General features: G+C 40.9%; 1 protein-coding gene across 5 annotated transcripts in view; it reads left to right on the plus strand.

Moving 5' to 3' along the window:
- HMGN3 (high mobility group nucleosomal binding domain 3) overlaps positions 1–19,980 on the plus strand; it is a 31,357-nt gene extending 11,377 nt beyond the window's left edge. The window contains exons 2-6 of one of the 5 annotated variants that reach the window (XM_021693274.1): positions 7,907–7,957; positions 14,708–14,737; positions 17,409–17,459; positions 18,845–18,917; positions 19,499–19,980. In XM_021693274.1, coding sequence (XP_021548949.1) covers positions 7,907–7,957; positions 14,708–14,737; positions 17,409–17,459; positions 18,845–18,917; positions 19,499–19,512 — 219 coding nt within the window. In that variant the 3' untranslated portion in view covers positions 19,513–19,980. Of the gene's footprint in view, positions 1–7,906; positions 7,958–14,707; positions 14,738–17,408; positions 17,460–18,844 lie in introns of all 5 variants that reach the window. The other 4 variants (XM_021693273.2, XM_021693271.2, XM_044917366.1 and 1 more) reach the window with 4 other exon arrangements.
- The last annotated feature ends 1,457 nt before the right edge of the window (positions 19,981–21,437 follow it).

The following is a 21,437-nucleotide window of genomic DNA, read 5'->3' on the forward strand; positions in this document are numbered from 1 at the left end:
AACTCAATTACTTTTATCTCTAACAACAAAATAACATTGTGGGAAGACATACTAGCCTGATGTGACCTCAGTAAATGAATTTGGGTTTATAGAAGTTGATGAAATTAATAGACATAAGCAAGGGAGGAGGTAGCAGAGGAATTTAACATTAGTTTGATTATTAACCCTCTTAACGTGATCTCTCAATTCTAAGTATTGGGTTTTTAAAGATTATTTTAAAAAGTTATGCAGTATTGGAGGATCCCAAACAGACCTACAGAATGAATGAAAACAACCATGCTAATGTTAAATAATGATCCAGGTGGCTTAAATAAAAATTTAAATGTGTCTGTTTCATGTGTCCGTTTCATGTGTCATGGAATATTTGAATTTAAGAGAACTACCTGTTATTTAGAAAACCTCAAGAATTTTATGGGTAGGGGTGCCTGGGTGGCTCAGTCGTTAAGTGTCTGCCTTCAGCTCAGGTCATGATCCCAGGGTCCTGGATCGAGCCCCGCATCGGGCTCCCTGCTCCGAGGGAAGCCTGCTTCTCCCTCTCCCACTCCCACTGCTTGTGTTCCCTCTCTCGCTGTGTTTCTCTCTGTCAAATAAATAAATAAAATCTTAAAAAAAAAAGAATTTCATGGGCAGTGCCCCCATTTGGGGGGGGAAATTAACACTGTTAATCAAATAGTTGAGTTATATATTCATTTTAGCAGAAGAGCAGCAGAGTTCGTTATATGCACATTTCTCTGGGTGGGTTATTTGGATATTTCCTCTGCTAGCCAGCTCACTCTTAGACTGCTTCTTTTCTCCAGCCTTGGGTTTGTAACAGAAAATGTAATTTAATTTTTAAAGAAATTTTAAATAATAATGAAGAGGCTTAAAAAATATTGGCGAGCAAGTTAGAGAAGAATCACCTCAAAGTAATGCATTCCCCAGGTTAAAAGAAGTAATTATTGGTTTATGTGCATTGTTATATCTGCTCCCAGCTTTCCCACATTAGCATGGACAACCCAGGAGTTGAGACTGGATTTGTTCTATGGCTGCTGGAAAATGGTTACTTGAATTTCATACATACTCTAGGCTCTCAAGTAATTCACTTAACTTACAAAGCAATATCCCATGTCACTTAAAATCTTAGAAGAAAATCGCTAAGGGCTGACACTTACCAATAAAGAATTTTTGGATCTTTAATATAAGGCCCTGCACTTGTTGCAAAAATCCTGAGCCTTCCCCTTTCTTGTCTTGTGTGGCTTAGAACGATGGCGCAAGCCAGGTACTAGCCTTACATGTCCCAGCTGTCGACCACACGGTCAGTGTCTTTCTCTGCACTGATAATCCACAGGCTCATGCCCTTTGAATTGTTCCCAAGCAACTCTTGAAGGATATAAGGACTTTCCCATCCTCTCTGATATCTTCCTGAGTTTGGAGGGAGAAAATCTGGTGTAACACCACCACTACCCTGGTGCCCCTCTATCTGGTGGTAACTGCTCTTTACTGGAAGACAATCAGGCAGTTTTTCCTGTTGATTCCTTATGGATCATCTGTGGAATAAAAATTCCAAGTTTCTTTTCTTGGTTTCCTGATAAGGACTGGTGGTTTGTTTAGTCTTCAGGAGAATGGTTGTGTCCCCTTAGTACATTTTTGCATCCTCATATGCAGGGCTCAGGCATGTCTGTGTAGGGAAAGAATGGGGATGGTACAGTTGGTCAGCTGCTGAAGGAATCCAGCCTTCCCCTGTCAGCTCTCCTCCTACACTAGCCCAAGGAGTGTTCACATTCATGGGGTCTTGCTCTTGGCTTAACCATCTTGCCCACTCCAGTGCCTTCCTATGAACCCAGTTGAAGCAATTATGAATATGTCTTGAACAGAAAAGAAAGAGGCAGTATATAAACCAGATTTATAAGTCACTTAAGAAGTGCAGAAAATGCTGTGGATAAACCTAGTCATGAATTTGTGTTAGGGCACAGTTAAACTAGACTTAATGGAACAAGTTTGCTTCTAGTCTTTTTTTTCCTCAACATTGCTAATATTTTTATTTGGAAAAAATTTAAATACAGAAAAATCCAGAAAATAATATAACATATTCATTTACCCACCTCTCAAATTTCACAAATTTTAATGTTATCATTTTGCTTCAGATATTTTTTAAATAAAATAAAATGTTACAGATAAAGTTGAAGTTTCCTTAGAAACATCCCCTTGGTTCCCATCCCTTATCAGCCTCCCTAGAGGTAACCATTATCATGAATTTGTTGTGTATCCTTCCAGTCCATGATTTTATACTTTTATGATATGTGTGTCATATATAAATCCTTAATATTGATTTGTGCATGTTTTAAAATTTGTAAAAGTGGAATCATATACATATATTATTCTGTTTTTCTCCTTCTGTCACTTGACATTAAAATGGATGAGTATAATTTGTTTAGGTATATTGTGATTACTAATGTATTTGGACTTTTTCTAAGGACTTATTTTATGGTTTTTATTTATTATTTGTCCTTTTCTTTCCTCAATTTTTTGTTAAAATGTGCTTTATTCCACTCCTCCTGATTTGGAAGTTTATAGATTCTGTTCCTTACGTTAAAAATTTTAAGGGCTATCTTTAAATTTTATTTTATTTATTTTTTTTAAAGATTTTATTTATTTATTTGACAGAGAGAGACACAGTGAAAGAGGGAACACAAGCAGGGGGAGTAGGAAGGGGAGAAGCAGGCTTCCCGTGGAGCAGGGAGCCCGATGCGGGGCTCGATCCCAGGACCCTGAGATCATGACCTGAGCCGAAGGCAGATGCTTAACGACTGAGCCACTCAGGCGCCCCTTTAAATTTTATTTTAACAAAGTCTAAAATGATTCTGTGTCTGTATCATCCTCAGAACAAAACCAGGACTCTAGCATGCTTTAACTTCTCATCTATTCATTCTGCTCTCATTTTTTGTGGTTATTATGGTCTAGAACTATGCTGTTCAGTATGGTAGCCATTAGCTACATGAGGCAGTTAAGCACTCTTTAAAAAAAAATGAGCTGAATTTTTTAAATTTCAATTTTGATCAATTTAAATTCAAAAACTTGTATTAGATTAAATTATTGAAAAAATTTAAATACGTTTGGAACAACCTGGATATGTGAAACTACTATAAACTTTATGAACTCTAAATATGGATCAGGTACTCCGGTGAAAACCTAGCATTTGAGTGGAGATGTGCTTATGTTAAGTGTAAAGTACATGCTGCATTTTGAAGATTTAGTATCAGAAAGCTTTGTAAAATACCTCAATAATTTGTAAATTGGTAACACATTGAAATGATACAATTTTAGATAGATTCAGTTAAATATTAAAATTAATTTCATCTGTTTCTTCATACTTTTTTAATGTGGCTATTAGAAAATCTGGAATTACATGTTATATTTCTATAGGACAGCACTGGTCTAGGATTTCTATTGAAGCTTTTTTAAACACACAAAAAATAGGTATTATCTACAAGTAATAGTTAATTAGATTTACCAGTATTTCATACTTAATTCATATATACTTTGCTTCCATCTGAATTCATTTTTATAATTGCTAAATTTGATCCATTAGTAACAGGTCCTCATTGAAAGGAAGGTTCTATTGATGGTTAACTGTCTTAAGTATCTGTATTCTGAGATATCTTTATTTTTCCTTCATTCTTAAATGATAGCTGGGTATAAGGTTCTAGGTTGATAGTTACCATCAACTACTTGAACATTACTCCATATTTCTTACATTTGTAGTTGCTGGTGAGAAGTAATTCTTTGTAGATAATCCATCTTTTAACTGATAATTTCTAAGATTTTTCTCACTTTACTATAGTTTTACTACTTCATGTTTCATTGTATTTATTTGTTTTGCTTCCAGTTTGTTCCTTGGCATAAGCTTTCAATCTGGAGACTCATGACTTCAATTTGGGAAAATTCTCAGCCACCATATCTTTGCCTTGCTACTAGTACCTCTGTTCCTGGCTTCTGAATTGTCTAATAGGTATATGTGGAGCTTCTCAATTAACCGTGTCTGCTAACCTCTCTTGCATAGTGTTCATTACTTTATTGCTCTTTGTTGCACTCTGAGCTAATTACTCAGCAGTCTATGATAGTTTATTATTCCTTCTGTCCCTGGTCTAGAGCTTATGTTTTGAGGGTTTTTTCCTTTTTATTTCAATGAGCCTACTTTTATTTTCAGAATCTGTAATTCAAACAAGTTCAACTACCTGTTGATTTTTGCCAAAGTTCATGCCTTCTTGGCCGATTCTCTGTCCCCATCTGGTCACCAGGTGTTCAGTGTTCCACCTTCCTGCTGACTTGCCCTCAGATCAGCTCTCAGTGGTACTCCAAACTTCTAGAATCCCTGCTGTGCCTTCCATCTGGCCACCATGTTTGTCTGCCACCCCCCTCCTGGCTCTCAATTCGCTACCCTTGCCATTCAGGTACTGAAGTAGCCTCACATATGTGAATGAGACCTTTTTGTTTGACTATGGTTCTCTACCCTCTTGACCATTCTGGATTCAAACTGGATTAGCACAAGCCTGCTCTGTCCTGGGAAGTGAGACGAGAACCCTTCTGCCTTGGAATTCCTCACACTGACCTCATCCTTCCCATCAGCCCGCTAGAAGGTTGAAGGACGTCTGAGATCATCAGTGTACACCCCCAATCCCCATTTCCCCCTTTGTCTTTATTCCTCACAATCTCTTGGGACAAAAACTTTGGGCTTCTGTTTCAATCCCTTCATACCATACCCTCCTTCCTGTCCCCAGCCTCATGGCTAAGTGTTAAAGGTGGACAGGGTGTGTGATAAGACAGTCTGAAATGGTAAGTCCTTCTGAAATTACTCTATGTTACCCTGTTCAAAAACCGATGACAAGGTTACAGGGAATCTGGATGTGTTCACCTTTAAGGTTCTGTTAAATATAATTTGACATTTGATAATTTAAAGACTCATTAAGATACATATTTCGTTGCATAACATCTGTATAACAATTCACTGTCTATGAAATGCTCTAACATCTCACTTGGTCTTAAGCATGATGCTTGGGAGTTCAATGTCATTATCATCTGTCATTCACGGATGAAGAGACTCTAGGTAGAGAGCCAGCATTCAAGCCCTTGTCCTGACCTGCATTCATGCTACAGTACCACACTGATCCCAGGGTAAAGATCATTTGGCTTGTTTCTAAATTTGTTATGTGCTTGTTAATAGAAAGCCCTTATGGAGAGATTGCCAGAGAAACCAGCTTTGCCTTGAGTTGTAACTCTTCACATTTCCACTCTTACATTCATTCATCTGAAGCCATTAACATTTTCAGTTATACCTGTTTTTTGTGTGTGTGGCATCTTTCCAGGTTTCTTTTTTTTTTTTTCCCAGTTATTTGCATTTGACTTAGGTCAGTGTTTAGAAAGTGATCCCCCAATCATATTGCTGTCAATAATGCACTGCATAGAAGAATATTGGAAATTATGTCATTAACATCCATTTTTAACTTTTTTAATGTCAGTTAACATCAGAATAACTGTGTGCTACTTCTTTAAATGCCTACCAGTTACAGGTGGAGGATACCCCAGACTGAACTGGGGTACCAACTGGCCTAACAGGTGTGAATGAGAGCCCAGCACTTCTTTTTTTTTTTTTTAAAGAATTTTTTTTTTTATTGATTCATTTGAGACAGAGAGATACAGAGACAGAGAGAGTAGGAGCAGTGGGGAGAGGCAGAGGGAGAGCGAGAAGCAGACTCCCCGCTAAGCAGGGAGCCTGATGCGGGGCTCGATCTCAGGACCTGGAGATCATGACCTGAGCTGAAGGCAGAAGCTTTACGACTGAGCCACCCACGCGCCCCCGAGAGCCCAGCACTTCTTGACAGAGGATCTCATTTGTGGCCAGAGGGTCGAGTTTGTAGCAAAGAATTGAGCAAAGTCAAATGGTCCATACATGGACTGTCTTCATATGCTCACACTTTGTAAGGTTTTGCTCTCTCCAACTTGCCCGGCTGGTACAGCAAGATCTGTGAATTAGAAATTCCTGTGCAAGAGAGTGGGGAACAGAAAAGAGAAGCTCTGTTTCCCTTCATGATAGAGAAGGTATCAGGGAAGAGGGGAAAATGGTTGGTGCATTTGGTAAACAAGAACTCCATGAGAAGCGCCTGGGCAGCTCAGTTGGTTAAGTGTCTGACTCTTGGTTTTGGCTCAGGTCATGATCTTTGGGTCGTGAGATCGAGTCCTGCCTCCAGCTCCCTGCTTGTCTGCTTGTCTCCATCTCCCTCTGCTCCTCCCCTCGCTTGTGCGGGTGCGTGCGCGCGCTCTCTCTCTCTCAAATAAATAAATCAGGAAGGAAGGGTGGGAGGGAGGAAGGGAGGAAGGAAGGGAGGGAAAGAAGAAAAGAAAAGAACTCCATGCACATGCGAGGTTCTGGAGAGAGGTGAACTGACAGACTGTGGAGAGAGAGGCTGTGGACAGCCTCAGGGAGAACTGAAGGTTTACTAGGTCATCTGCCTTGAAGAAAAGCTTTTGAGTTTCTAAAAGACTTTATCTACTTCTGATCTCTGTTTTACATGTTGTTTTATAACCTGTTTTTTTTAACTTAGCATTATCTTATGTGGACTTTCTATGTATTCACACAGCCTAACTATTTTTAATCCCCTTGCATTAATAATTACATAGTTTACTTAAATATTTCTCTATTATTTACTAATCATGTGAGTGGTTTCCAGTTACTCCTTATTAAAAACAGTACAACTAAAACGGTATTTTTACAGTCTGTCTTTGAGTCCTGGTTCCAAAACTGGAATTACTGGATCATTATATGATTAGTCCTGTGTTTCTTTCTCAGATTGGCAGTTTGTTCTTTGAAAATATCATATTAATTTACAGCGTCATGAGGCCCACCAAACAGTGGGTTTTATTATCTTTAAAATTTTTTCCTCACTTTATCAGATGAGGCATTATCACATAGCCGTTTCATTTTGCTCAAGCCAAGCAGTATGCCAAATGTCAGTTTGCTATTTGTATTTTTTCTCTCAGAAACTCTATTCATATCTTCTGCCCACCTGTCATAGAGATTGGGTAATCACCTTCCACATTTATATGGTTTTAAAATATGTGAAATAGTTTAATTTTCTAATTAGCTTAATCATTTTCATCTTATTTACTGCCTTTAGCCAGTAAAAATATATTGGGATCTGCAGTGTGTCACCTACATCTAAGGATATTTTTCCCTCAGTTGTATGCACTGTTGTACTTACATAAAGGAGTCAGATTTGAGCTGTCACCAGGGTGACAGGTGCTGCCCCAGGGGGTGGGTCAAAATCAGGAAACAAATCAGCTGGGGTGGCCTGGCGTTGGGCTGTCCGGCCAAGGCTAGGAGTTCGGTAGAGATGCTGGAGTTGATAATGAAAGAATAATAACCCATGACACATTTGTCAAGTCATATCAAGAAGCGGGCTAGAAATCAAAGCGAGGCGAGTATGGGACAAAAATACACTTTTGTGCTCAGGCTGAGCTTTCTTAGCATCCTGCCCTCATCTTAGAGAAACAAAGTTCCTGGAACGTGTGGTGGTTCCTGGCACCGCTGCCTCTGGCCACTGAGTCTCTGTTCTTTAACTCATGGTGGAATCATCAAAAATCAATGAAAATGATGTAGGGTGAGTGCACATTAAAAACAGGGGTTCATATCAGCTCTTGCACCACTCCTGTTTTAAGACTAGAGCAGTTGTGCAGATAAATGCTGTGTGTGTGTGTGTGCGCGCGTGTGCATGTGTGTGAAATGTATCCTCTTACAAACTTAACTTTTTCTCCACAAAATATCTGTTGACTTATGTGGTCCTGTGAATTGAAATAGCTATTTTTTTTCAAATCTGCCTCAAATGTGTGCTTTCCCTTTTAAATACAATTCACTGAAATATTTTCTTTCTAGTCTCCGGAGAATACAGAGGGCAAGGATGGATCCAAAGTAACTAAACAGGAGGTAAGTGTATCTTTGACATCCTGTATTTAATTATTTTAACTGAAATTGTTAAATATTGCTAGGATTGTCTACATCTGAGTGAATGCAATTCTGAATAAGGTTGTTGAGACTACATAAACCAGAGATAAAAGTGTCACTGTGGAGTGTCTCTTGGCCTAGGTAAATTTCAGTTGGGTACAGTGGTGCAGCATTTTCCACTTACTATGTTGTTTATGTTTCTACCTGTCGGTCTTACTATCTCGTAAAGTGGATACTGAGAATTCCTTCTGGGCAAAGAGCAAGATAATAGGTAAATTCATCAAGGAGAACAAAGTCTGCCTTTCACAGCAAGGAATTGAAAGACTGTTGATTTAATAAATTCTCCGCTCCGATGAGTGAATTATAAATTCCTTTTTTTAATGCTGAATATTTGCCTAAAAGGAGTCATCTCTAAAGTAAAAAACTGTGAAAAGACACACAAAATGTCAAAATATTAAAGTTTTTTTTTAATCAGTAAAATTCTTAGGGCTTAGGATAGTTAATTAGGTAACAATTCAAAGAAACTGTGTATTAAAGGGTATGTGCTAAGGTGAGCGCTGTGAATTGTATAAGAATGATGAATCACAGACCTGTACCCCTGAAACAAATAATACATTATATATTAATAAAAAAAAATGGACTCAAAAATAAATAAATAAAGTACAGAAACCTCCAAAAAGCTAAGAAATGGAGAGAGATGGTTGCATTTACCCACCGTGGTAATATGAACTTCTAAAAGGAGATGGATGAAAAAGTAGCAGATTAGATGCTAACTCTGATGACAGCCATTCACTTTTGCACAGAGCTTCACAGTGTGTAAAAAAACTGCAGCTCTTACCCTTGAGCTTATAAACTAAAAGGGTCATGTGAAAGTCAGAAACAGTATCTGGTTATAGATTCTTTGGGTGATTCATACTGTGGTTTAATAATTCAGAGGAGTTTGTCATGATAGCAGAACCCCTCCACAAAATTTGTACAAGGGAATTTGTTCTGCCAAATGGAAAATCTTTAACAGAATCTATAACTAAATTAATTTAAAAGCAAAACAAACAAAACTGCCTGTAACCAAGGCCCCACCATCATTTCCAGCATTCAGTGGGAGGTGAAGTTTGTGGTCCCATGTCAAGTTACTAAACAAACACTAGAATCAACCAAAAAATGACAAATGCATGGATTTTCCTGAAAATGGCAAAATGTAATTTGTAGGACAGTTGGCTAAGTGTAACAAATCTTAATGTAATTTTTAGATTTGGACACAAACCGCATTTGGATTTTTCCTTAGGAACTGCTATTTAAATTGATCTGTCAGTCAGAAAACCTAGAAACCATTACACACAATAGATCTTGAATAGTATAAACAGTCTTTCCAATCCTTCTACACAGAGCAGTCAAGCTGGTTAGAATACATGTAAGAGATTCTTGCTTATCCAGCTGTCTTATACGTATTATTTTAGCCTCACAATTTTAATTATTTGTGTTATTTATATATTTTATATTATTTTTAACAATTTATGTTATTATATATATTATTGCTAACAAAAATTGTTCCTAGAAAAAACTCTTACCATGTCATTTAAGCCAAGACCAGATTAAAACTCATGATTTGTCTTCAGGACATCAACACAATTGTTTGAAAAGTGAAAAGGTCAGTCAGTCAGCTGGTGGGTTAGGGTAAGAACTGTCAGACAGTATATTGATTGATTTTTTTCCCCCCACTGAATTGACTGAATTTTCTAGTTATGTCATTGAATATGCACAGGCTTGACTATGGGGAATAGGTATCAGTTACAAAGAGGGATCCTCTTTTGAAAATCCTCTTCCACTGCCATGATATTTCAAGGGCATGGTACAGAGTATAGTTTTTGGACAATAAGCGACCACAAAAATATGTTAAAAGCATCACACTTGGCAGTTTACAAAGCCCTTTCACGTTCACTATTTTATCTGATCGTTACAATAACCCTGAAATGAGGGTAGAGTACATTCATTCCTCAACAGAAATGTACTGTGCACCTGTAATGTGCCAAGCACTGTTCTAGGCTCTGCAGATTCCACAGTGAACAAAAGAAGCCAAAATCTCTTCCTTCATGGAGCTTCCATTTTAGTGGAAAGAGAAAGGGAGTAAAATAAAATCACTGGATATTTGCTATGAAGAAAAATAAAGCCAGGAAAGGGAATAATGAATATCAGGGAAATGCTATGTTTGATAACAGGCAGACATTATTATTTCCAGCTTTTTACTAGAGGAAACAAGGTCCTGAGAGAAATACATTATTTTCCACAGATGTCACAACTTGTGTATTGCAAAACCAGGAAAATATTTGAGTCTCCTGATTCAAAATCCTATGTCCTCATGCCACTTTTGTGGTAATCATAAATCTGGTTATCCAGTGCCATTTTTCTGTCCTCTCCATTCCCCAGCCAAGGCTCTGCTATCCATCTTTCCCCACTTCCCAGTTTTCCAAAAAGGTAATTTCTATTTGGCTCCTCATTCGTCTTTGGAAATTAAGAGCAGCTTGACTTCTGGCTTTGCCTTTGAGTACACATGGTCCCTGACTTGTGATGGTCTGACTTACAATTTTTTGGCTTTACTGTGGTGAGAAAGCAATGCTCATTCAGTAGAAACCATGCTTTCGGTTTTGCTCTTTTCCCAGGCTATCTTTATGTGGTGTGACGCTCGCCTGTGATGCCGGGAGGTGGCCATGAGCCGCAGCTCCCAGGCAGCCCTACGATTACAAGGGTCGACAACCCATCCGTGTACAACCCTTCTGTACCTAGACAACCGTTCTGTTTTTCACTTTCTGGATAGTACTCAATAAATTACGTGGGGTATTCAACACTTTATTATAAAACAGGCTTTGTGTAAGATAACGTTGCCCAACTGTAGGCTAATATACATGTTCTGGGCACGTTTAAGAGAGGCTAGGCTAAGCTATGATGTTTGGTAGGTTGAGTGTATTAAATGCATTCTCAACTTACGATGGGTTTATGAGGATGTAACTCCATTGGAAGTTGAGGAAGATCTGTACACGGTCAGGCTTAGGAGCATTAAGAAATCTTATAAAAATAAACATACTTCCAAATCCCATTGGAATGGCCCATATGTTTCAAGCAGTATTCAGCAAAGTCCAGTGATTCTACTTGAATCCAGCTATCCCAGTGAATTTAGTTGTAGTGAACTTAGACTTCCACGTTCTTTTGCAACCAGGATGCTAAAGTAAAAGACTCTGTGTCTTTCAGAGTAGCTTTCACCAGAATTTGCTCCAACCCAGGGAGTGATCAGTTACTCAAATGCTTATTAAAGAATTTCATTGTGCCCAGCCCCTATACACCACAGTGACAAACCCTCCCATATCTTGTCTCTGTAATTCTTGGTGACGTGTCATTCTGAAAGTCTTCTTTCCTCCTCTGAGAACCACTCTTTTGGCCACTTCTCACAAGGAGTCAGTCAACAAATTGAGAGAAATTCTTACTTTTTTTTTTTCATAGTGGTCCTGCCCAACGGTCCGAGTCTCAAATGAATACTTAAAATGCTACTGCTTTAAGGAGAAAAAACTGGCAGTCTTGTCCACGTTATAGCCAATAAATACAGCCTGGTCATTTATAGATTTTAAGGCTGTGCAAGCTGATGGAAGCTTCCAGGAAGGTGAACAAACTTGCATGCATGAGCTGCTGCCTGTAAGTGCAAGGTCTGTCTCAGCCTCCACTGTTTGCAGTGAAAAAGAAAATCTCTTATGGTCACTGGAAAGGGAAATTTAAGAAAAGTCCTTTTTAAATAGCATAGAAAGAAGAGCCAGTAAATTTTAGACAGAAAGTCATGAAATGATTTTACAGTAAAAGATGTGCTTTTTCGAGACGGTTGGTTTCAACAGCCTGGAGAGGCAGACCTTGTTTTTGCATTAATTTCCTAGGCTTGTTATTTTGAAACTCTTGTACTGGGCCTGAATTAAAAAAACGTAGGGAGTCCTCTGGATCAGAACGGCTTTTGGGCCCAGCAGAATAGTGCTTGCTTGGGGTTGGAGTATCTCTGGAAATCCCAAAGCGATCTCTGACGTCTGCCTCTTCGGTATGCTCAAGGGTTCACATGGAGAGCAGAGGAACTGCAGCACCAGAGTTGGGAAATTTTTCACATGATTTGGCCTCGCTTCTATGAGATTTTACTCACGACCACTACTTGGTGGATAGGAAGGCAGTTTAAGTAGTAGCGTATTTGGCGTCTTTTCAGATCCCATCCTGGACGGTAGCTGAGCAGTGGCCTCCGCACGGCTCCCCTCCAGTTCCCACTACTACACATTTCTGGTGCATATGCATTCTGCTCACCTCAGCATTTAGTGAGGGCCCCCGCTGGGCACTGGAGCTACGGAACTGCCAGACAAGAGGGTCTTGTGCAGTAGGGGTACAGACAGGAGACAGATGAGGTGACCAGTGAGGTAAGGCCGATGCCGTACATACGTAGACACCAGCTGGAGAGGGATTCAGATAAGGTCCGTTCACCCGTCTTGAGCATAGAGGTGGCCATTTTTTCTCTCAGAGTGTCTCTTTCTGAGCACTCTTCTACCAGTGGGGCTTCACCTAGGAGAGGGTGGGGTAGTTCTTGAGGCCATACAGAAGCATCAAAGCTGAGCTCTGTTTGGTAATTAGTGGATGCTCCGAGAGCATTCTGAAGAAGCACAAGTTACTTGCTGGCTGATTCAGTTGCTAATGTTGTCTTTTTTTGGTGATACCCAGTTCATTGCAGTTCACCATCCTGAGAAAGGCATCACAGGATTTGGGTTCTGGTTCCCTGTGACTCATGGGTGCATTGTCATGAATGCATCCGTGATAATCCTAGCAGACACCATGGTATTTCCTATGGAGCATCTGATACAGGCACTCCTCCCATACTAAGCGTCGAGCTGTACATCCTCTTACCCTGTGCAGTGAATATATCACGGCTACCACTTCACCGGCCCCGTCTCCAGTCTCTGCATATTCTGTTAGCTGGCCTGAAGTCCAGCTCTGCTTTTTTCCCTGAGACCCCAGGGTTAAAATTATTCATGGAGGCTCTGGCCCTTCGTTTCCTTCTGTAGTTGAAAGGAAGATGAATTCAGCTTCCTCCGGCTATTTTCAGGAAGAAAGTTCTTAGATGTGAAGATGGCAAGAAATATTTCTTCCAGTTTGGCCTGACCAGCTGACCTGCACTGACCTAAGCACGGCTTCAAGAATTCCATAATTCCGGGGCACCTGGGTGGCTCAGTTGGTTAAGCGACTGCCTTCAGCTCAGGTCATGATCCCAGGGTCCTGGGATCGAGCCCCGCATCGGGCTCCCTGCTCGGCAGGGAGTCTGCTTCTCCCTCTGACCCTCCCCCCTCTCATGTGCTCTCTCTCATTCTCTCTCTCTAAAATAAATAAATAAAATCTTTAAAAAAAAAAAAAAAAGAATTCCATAATTCCTTGCAGTTGTGGCATGGGTTCCTACTGACCATTTTTGCTGACCCCCTTAAAACAATTATTTGAAACATTTAAGCTATCGTAATGAGGCAAAGTCTGCATAAGGCAGCAAGGATTAGGCAAAAGATCGAGTTCATTTTTTCAGCACATCCTTTTGAGAATCGACTATGTGTTAGGTGGAACATACACTGTGTTCTGCCAGAGACAGAGCAGTGAGTACAACAGACAAAAAGTATGGAGTATTTATTTCTGGAACACTTTTAAAGAAAGGCAGTTGTACTTTCAGAATGTGAAATCCCTTGGGGAGCCATCTTTTGCTGATGGTAAGTAGAGTATCAGTTCTGTGTGCTTCTTTCTGAAATGCCTACAACAGTTTGGCTATTTTAAATTTTCTTTGCAGTCTCATTTGCTTAATTTGTGCTGTCCTTGAAAAGATTTCCTGAAAAATACCGATCTCAATCCAGTTTTTCTAAATTTTCTAAACGTCCAAACTAAAAGATGAGTGAATTTTGGGGGCCCCCGGGTGGCTTAGTCAGTTAAGCATCTGCCTTCGGCTCAGGTCATGATCTCAGGGTCCTGGGATGGAGCCCCACGTCTGCTCACCCAGGAGTCTGCTTCTCCTTTTCCCCCTGACCCTCCCCCGATGCTCGTGCTCTCGCTCATTCTCTCTCTCTCAAATGAATAAATTTTTAAAAATCTTTATCAAAAAAAGATTAGTGGGCTTTTTACTCTGTTTAAATCTTTAATTAAACGTATGCATTTAGCAGATAAATAAATATAAATACCTGTTACAGGTAAAAGGAAGTCTTTCTTGTTAACTGCCTAAGATTTATCATCATTCTCCTTTCTAGCATAGTAACAAGTCAGGGAACTCCTACTTTTGTTTCTACACAATTATATACGTCTTTTTTTGTATTAATGTGTTAAGTTTTAGTTCTGTTTGTAAGGAACAAGAGTCAGACTGGAACTAAGTTCTTAAATAGCTCCTCAATGCTCCTGTTGTTCATTTTATCACAAAAGGAGATTATGGGTCAGAACCTAAATTAATCTTCCTTTCTTTTTCTTGCCCACAACACCCTTAGTTAGGAGGGGCCGTTTCTTTGAATAGTGTGTCTACATGTCTTTAGAAAACTTCCTCTTGAGTATTGTGGTACCCAGGGCACTTGAAGTGCCCACTTGGAGAGGGTAATGGGAGCCATACCATAATACTCTTTCAACAAAGTCAGATATCAGGAATGAATTTTTAAAAACCAACTTGGTTTGGTATAATACGAATACATATTTTTTTCATTTCCTTTGTAGCCCACTAGACGGTCTGCCAGATTGTCCGCGGTGAGTACTTTAGAACCCCCTTGTTGTTAGTTCTTATGAGTCCATGTTCCCTCTGTTCAGGACGAAGCAGCAGAAGGAAGATTAAGGTATTATTTCCCTTGAGTTTTTTTATTTCCTTTTTGGAAATTACCTGGGTCAGAATTTCTAGCAAACGTGACCAGTGTTGCCAAGCAATTTACTTGAGCAGATAGGTCATTGAAAAGTCACACAGCCACCCCCATTACCAAGAGTATAAAGCCCGGGAAGTAGTTGGACATTCCTAGATCTCTGCAACAAAAGAAGCACATTAAGCCAAGTCCTACCTCCTGATTCCACATGATGTGCTAAGGTGGACAAGAATTCGGAGTCTCCGCGGCTCATGCTTCCATCAGAATGTGCTGAAAGCTATCAGAATCCATGTGCTGTAGCCTCATTTCAGAACCAGAGAATCTTTGAAAAAGTAATGATTCCACTTTGCCACTCAAGAGTTTCCCACTGTGGGTGAGGCCTGGGGAATAGACAAGGGTTAAGATCATTAGGTGTGACCAAGCCTTGGCCATGAATGGGTTCCAGCCCTTCTCACCGTGCTGTGCTCCTTGGTGGCTCTCATGCTCCTCCTTGCTGTCCTGCCGGTGTACCAGTCCTCACTCCGCTCACTGGTGGAGGAATTTGGTTAAAATAGCTGCCCCCCAGGCTGCGCACTGAGATGTAGGGAGAAAGGCGTTGGCTTCTTGGCCGCCAGGAGCTGCTCGCTCCTTTGGCCTTCAGGGAAGCATGGCTTCCATCCTCGGCCAACACCTGTGCCTGGCACAGAGCAGGGAATAAATGCAGAAATGTTTAATTAGGGCACTGACAAGTTCAGAGGTGTAGCCGAGTTTGGGTTGGGTAAGGCAGTGCTTCACGTGAGTCCCAACCTAAGGAAGCGATATTAGAGTCGCCCGAAAGATTAAGAGCCGGGAGGTGTGTGTGTACACAGTTAAACTGGATTCTTCTGCAGCCCCCTCAAGATGGTGTGCTCTGTCCAATATTAACTTTCACCAGGGTTCAGTAGTTACATTTTAACTTTTGTTAGGCTTAACTATAGATTATACTACAAGCCCCTATAGTCCGTGGATCTCTAGCCCATTAAGGGAGTAGACCTCCTAAATCAAATAAAAACCAAAATTTAAAACCAAGCTTTTCCTGAGCACCGTGAACCAGCAGTAGAAGCACCTTCCACCGAGATCATTGCCTGAGCACCTTCCACCAAGATCATCTGCTGACACAGAGCCTCCTCAGTGGCCAGTGGGACTACAGACTGCAGAACCTCATCCTTTCTTGTCCCATCAACACGCTTGAATGCTGAATCTCTTACAGAAAATATAAAAGAAAATTATTTGCTGTAAACTGTGAAAACAAATATATGTTAATACAATATATCAAAGCCTGATACAACACAATTTTTTAAGTCCTGAAAATGTAGGAGCTCTGCAAGCTGCTGTATTTGGGGAATAGACTACAGATTTAGGGTGGTAAGATTAATAAAAACACCCCTTATTTCTCAGGCCGTTTTCTTTTTGTATTTGAAAAGTCATGTCTAACAGCCAGTCTTCTGGAATTGCACTGTCTACGATTTCCCTTTATGCCCTTGATGAACAGGGCCAGATTCAATATGAACCTGAACCACCTAGAGGCATTGCGGAGGAATTTTTCTCCAGAGGGGAAGACCTTGGGTGGTGGTTTCTGCTTAAAAGCCATTCTCCCTAGTGCTCCGAGAGAAGTACACTTATTTTTTTCTAGCTTGATGAGAGAAATATTTGCCCTAAAATAGCTATAGAAAACCAGAGGCTTAAACCCGTTATCTTCCCCAGTGTCCCCACGTGCACCCTGGTCTAGGAGCCCTGGTAAGCAGGAGAGGGCTGAAGCCCCATATGGAGGGGACCTTGGCCACAGGATAGGCACTGCTCAGGGCAATGGGGAAGAGAACCACATGAATCAAGAGGAAAATAGTCACTTTGTGGACTCTTTGGCTAAGTTTAAGAAAAATCTTAAACTTTGGAAGCTAACAGTGGACATTTTATTATTATAATTGTGTTCTTAATAAAGAGCTCTAGGAGCAAGTGAGCCCAGTGTCTGGGTGGGTGAGAGATTCTTCTCTCACCTTGAGCTGGCATTGGAGAGGATGAAAGTAGAAGAAGCTTGGCTACAGAACTTGAAATCAACATCAGAGGTGGAAGGATGTGGAAATGATTTTGAAATACTTCACAGGCAGCAGTCTTCATTACCGGATGGGCTTTGCCTGCGATTGTGCTGTGATTTCTAGACTGTTGGGAAGGCTAGTGTGACCGAATTCATTGAGTCATTTGGCTGAGGGCCTGAGTCATTCCTCTTACTGCTGTGCTGTGATCAAAGGAAGTACAGAGACATCAGAGATGGAAGCTTAAACCTGTTCCTGGAGAGCTACTCTGGACTGGGGAATAATGAGTCGGCTTTTAAATCTCACCTGCTGTTCACTTGAGAACCCAGGATGAAAATAGTTATGAAATGCACAGATCTTTATGCTGTTACCTGATGCTGAAAATAGAACGAAATATTTTTAAATGAACAGAATCGGAGTCAAAATGGACTGTTGTCTTTTGCAGTCTTGCTGTGTGCCTTTTGGTCCTCAGGGTTGTCTTTTTCAGTATTTGTATAATTTAATTTATCTTTGCAGAAACCTGCTCCACCCAAACCTGAACCTAAACCAAGGAAAACATCTGCTAAGGTAAGAGGTGGTCCCTCCCCCATGTTGGCCTTTTTTAAAACAATGAATAAATTATAATTCCATATCTAAAAATCATCCAGGGAAAGATCACATTTACTGATTCAGGCTAAACGTATGATTAGGAAAGTATCACCATTGTTAACATTCTTTCTCAAAAGGCATAAAGCACAGTTTTATGCTTTACCAGGAATGTGTTTCTCATTCGGTCAGTAAAGGCAAAGGTAGTCAGAGCATGTTGCTCCGAGAAGCCTCATGTCCAAGAGGGGTTTGGTAGCCACATGCTATTCACATGGCGGCTTGGAAAGCGTGAGGCTGGGCCCTGGCCACAAAGTGGCCCGCAGCTCTAGGGGGTGGGGGAGGGGGCCAGACTTCCTGTAACTGGTCTTAGGCTGGGCTGATGACTCATCATACAATAATTAATACTAGCAAATAATCAACATCAGCAAACACTTCGTGGCTCTCCTACTATGCTAGACCCTGTTCTAATTGCTTTTCTTATGAAGCCGTCACATCAGTCCTACTGAGGTAGGTACACACACCCGGGTTTGCTAATGAGGAGAAAAGCACAGAATTATTAAGAAACTTATCCCAAATAGCTTTTCTGTGCTCTGCCCTTCAGAGCATTGTTGTGAATTTTTTGAAACTACATGTTATTTGGGGGGTTCCTGGGTGGCTCAGTCGGTTAAGCGTCTGCCTTCGGCTCAGGTCATGAGCCCGGGGTCTTGGGATCGAGCCCCGCAGCGTCGGGCTCCCTGCTGGGCGGGCAGCCTGCTTCTCCCTCTCCCACTCCCCCTGCTTGTGTTCACACTCTCTCTGTCGCTCTCTCTGTCAAATAAATAAATAAAATCTTTAAAAAAAAAAAAGAAACTACGTGTATTTGTGGCATGAGTAGATGATTCTGAAGCAGAACTCACTTCTGTGGCTTGTATTAAATTCAGGAACTTTTCTTCACGTGGGGCTTCATTTTCAAGCATTTTCTCAGCCTTCTCGTCCCTCGAGCCCCATGTCCCCACGTGAGGTGTTTCTCTTGCTGGCTTCTTCCCTGGCTTCTGCCTCATCCTTCAGTTCCCCACTGCTCTCGGCGGCAGAACCACTTGTCTGTAGCGAGTGAGGAGGCCCACTGAACAAATGCATGAGGAGAATCATCATCTTTTCCTCAGAAGAGGAAGTCAGTGGACCGTCTAAGCAGCCCGTTAACATTCTCATAGAGCCTCAATGTAACTCACTTGAAGCCTTGCAGACTTGGCTTCTCCTTCCCCACCTGAAAGCCACCGTGTCAGCCATGGTTGCACTCCGCCTTGTGTTTGGACGAGGCTGACGGATTTTCACTGACCTCACACCCTGTCTAACATGCTTTGTTTCCCTGTGCTCTGACCCTCTGTTAGAAAGAACCGGGAACAAAGATTAACAAAGGTGCTAAAGGGAAGAAGGAGGAAAAGCAAGAAGCTGGAAAGGAAGGTACTGCACCATCTGAAAATGGTGAAACTAAAGCTGAAGAGGTACTTTCCATGAATACCTCCCACTGACTGACTCAATGCCTTAAAAGAAATTGCTCAATGCTTCAGCCGGTGATAGCACGTTCATAATGTCTCTTTTTATTGCCCATAATGTTATTGCAGATCCACATCTCTCGCTCAACTGTTAATGTCTCAACCTCCAGAGGTACCCCACCCAGCACACTGTCAGTAAAGGGGCAGATTGAAACAGTGAGAGTTAAGGGTACAGTAGAAAATTCTGCATGTTTGCAGTGGCTAGAAGCAGATAGTAGTAGTGTGGTGTTTTTTTATCATGAACAGTGGGAGCTTGCAGGTAAAGCTTCTGTGGCCGTTTGAAAAGCAGAGAGCAATCAATGCAGCAAAGTGTTTGCGTACTGTATTCCTGCCTTGTCTGTTTTACACCCAGAGTCGAATTAGGTTTTGCAATAGAGCTGCTAAAAAACAGATGTTCAAAGCGTGTGTGTTGGCTGGGGAGACTTTTCTTTGGCTTCTAGTACGTTTAATAGTAACTGTCTCTCTTTTTTTCCCCTTTCTTTTTCACAGGCACAGAAAACTGAATCTGTAGATAACAAGGGAGAATGAATTGTCGTGAAAAATTGGGGTTGATTTTATGTACATCTCGGGGCAACTTTTAAAAGCTATTTTTACCGAGTATTTTGTAAATGCTAATTTTTTAGGATTCTACTAGTTGCATACAAAAATATATAAGGATGGACATTTTATCTTCTCATAGTCGTGCTTTTTGGAAATTTCCATCATCCTCAAGTGAAATAAATACCAGTTTGATATTGGAAGCTGTGTGTAAGATTGATTCAGCATTCCATGCGCTTGCTTTAAAAATCAAGTCCTGTGCATACTGTGGTGTTTTTACTGTGTGTATTTAAATTTTTCACGCAGTTTTTCTAGAGCAATAATCAGTGGTGCTTTTGTACCTAGGTTTTATGTGATTTTAATGAAACATGGATAGTTGTGGCCACCTGCTGACTATTTGTGGTTTAAAATAAAAGGTTTTCTTGCCTGCAAAATACCTGCCTCTTAGTAGTGTCTTTACTAAACTTGGGCAGTGTTTCATTTTGTTGTTGCTGAAGACGTGAAGAATAGTTACAGTTTGTGCCATAATGGTATCTCTAGTAAGTCAAACAGGATGATTTCTTAATTACTGGGCCTTTAAAAATGTTGTTATTTTTAATAAAACCATCTATGAGTGCTAGCGTGGAAGAATTACATCTGAAACACTCGATGCCAGAAGTGCTCAGCAATGATCGCCATATAATAAACTTAATAAAACACTACTTTTTAAAAGGTCTTTATAAACAGAACAGAGTTCTGTTAAACCAGAGCTGATGAAAAACCATAAACTAGGGCTGATCCTTGAAAATCTGTCACTTTTGGGGTGCCTGGGTGGCTCAGTCGTTAAGCGTCTACCTTCGGCTCAGGTCATGATCCCAGGGTCCTGGGATTGAGCCCCACATCGGGCTCCCTGCTCAGCGGGAAGCCTGCTTCTCCCTCTCCCACTCCCCTGCTTGTGTTCGTGTGCTCTCTCTCTCTCTCACTCTCTTCAAATAAAATTTAAAAAAAGAAAAGAAAATCTCTCACTTTCAAAGTACACTGAATCACATTTTACTAAAATACTTTCCCATTCATTGAGGACTTCACCATATGAAAGCTCTTTACCCAGCGTGACCACATTTTAGCCTTGCGTGAACCGGAGAAAGGAGGTGGCATAGTTAATATTAGAGCTCCTTTCTAGGCTAAGATATAGGGACTTGGATATATATGCCTTCAGGAATGAGAAAAACCAGGATTCGAACCTGGTCTTTTGTTGAATTTTAAACATAGCCTATTTTGGTCTGTTCAGGCTGCTGTAACAAAATGCTACGGTTTGGGTGTCTTATAAATAAGAGAAACTTAATTCTTACTTTTCTGGACACTGGAAGTCAAAGCTGAAGGTGTCAGCATGGTTAGGTGAGGGCTGGCTTCCAGGTTGTGGACTTCTCACTATGTCCTCCCCTAGAGGAAGGGACTAAGGAGCTCTCTGGGCCCTCTTGCCTAGGAGTAGTAATCCCATTCATGAGGGCTCCACTCTCGTGGAAACACCTCCCAAAGGCCCCACTTCCTAATACCATCATCTCTGGGGGGTAGGATTTCAACATAGGAACTTGGGGTGATCACCAGCATTCAGACCATACCGGGGTCCTCTTTTGGGAAGGACATAGGACTGCCAGGAACAGAGGAATCACTTTGTAATTTGTTTTTATTTCTTTGCATTCCTGAGAAGTTTGGAGACTGCATGAGCACCCCAGGAAAGCTGAATTCTAGGGATTCCTCTTAGATGAAGATTTGAATCTTTTAAGATGGAAAGTAGCACCTGCACTGCTCAGGACTCTTGCAACCAAGGCCGTTGTTCCTCAGGGCCTTAGCGTATATTGGAGGGCTCAGAACCTGTGAGCCAAGGTTGTCCCAAGTATGTTGTGAATCCACT

The sequence above is a fragment of the Neomonachus schauinslandi genome, chromosome 8 (assembly GCF_002201575.2).
Source record: "Neomonachus schauinslandi chromosome 8, ASM220157v2, whole genome shotgun sequence".
Classification (NCBI taxonomy): Eukaryota; Metazoa; Chordata; class Mammalia; order Carnivora; family Phocidae; genus Neomonachus; species Neomonachus schauinslandi.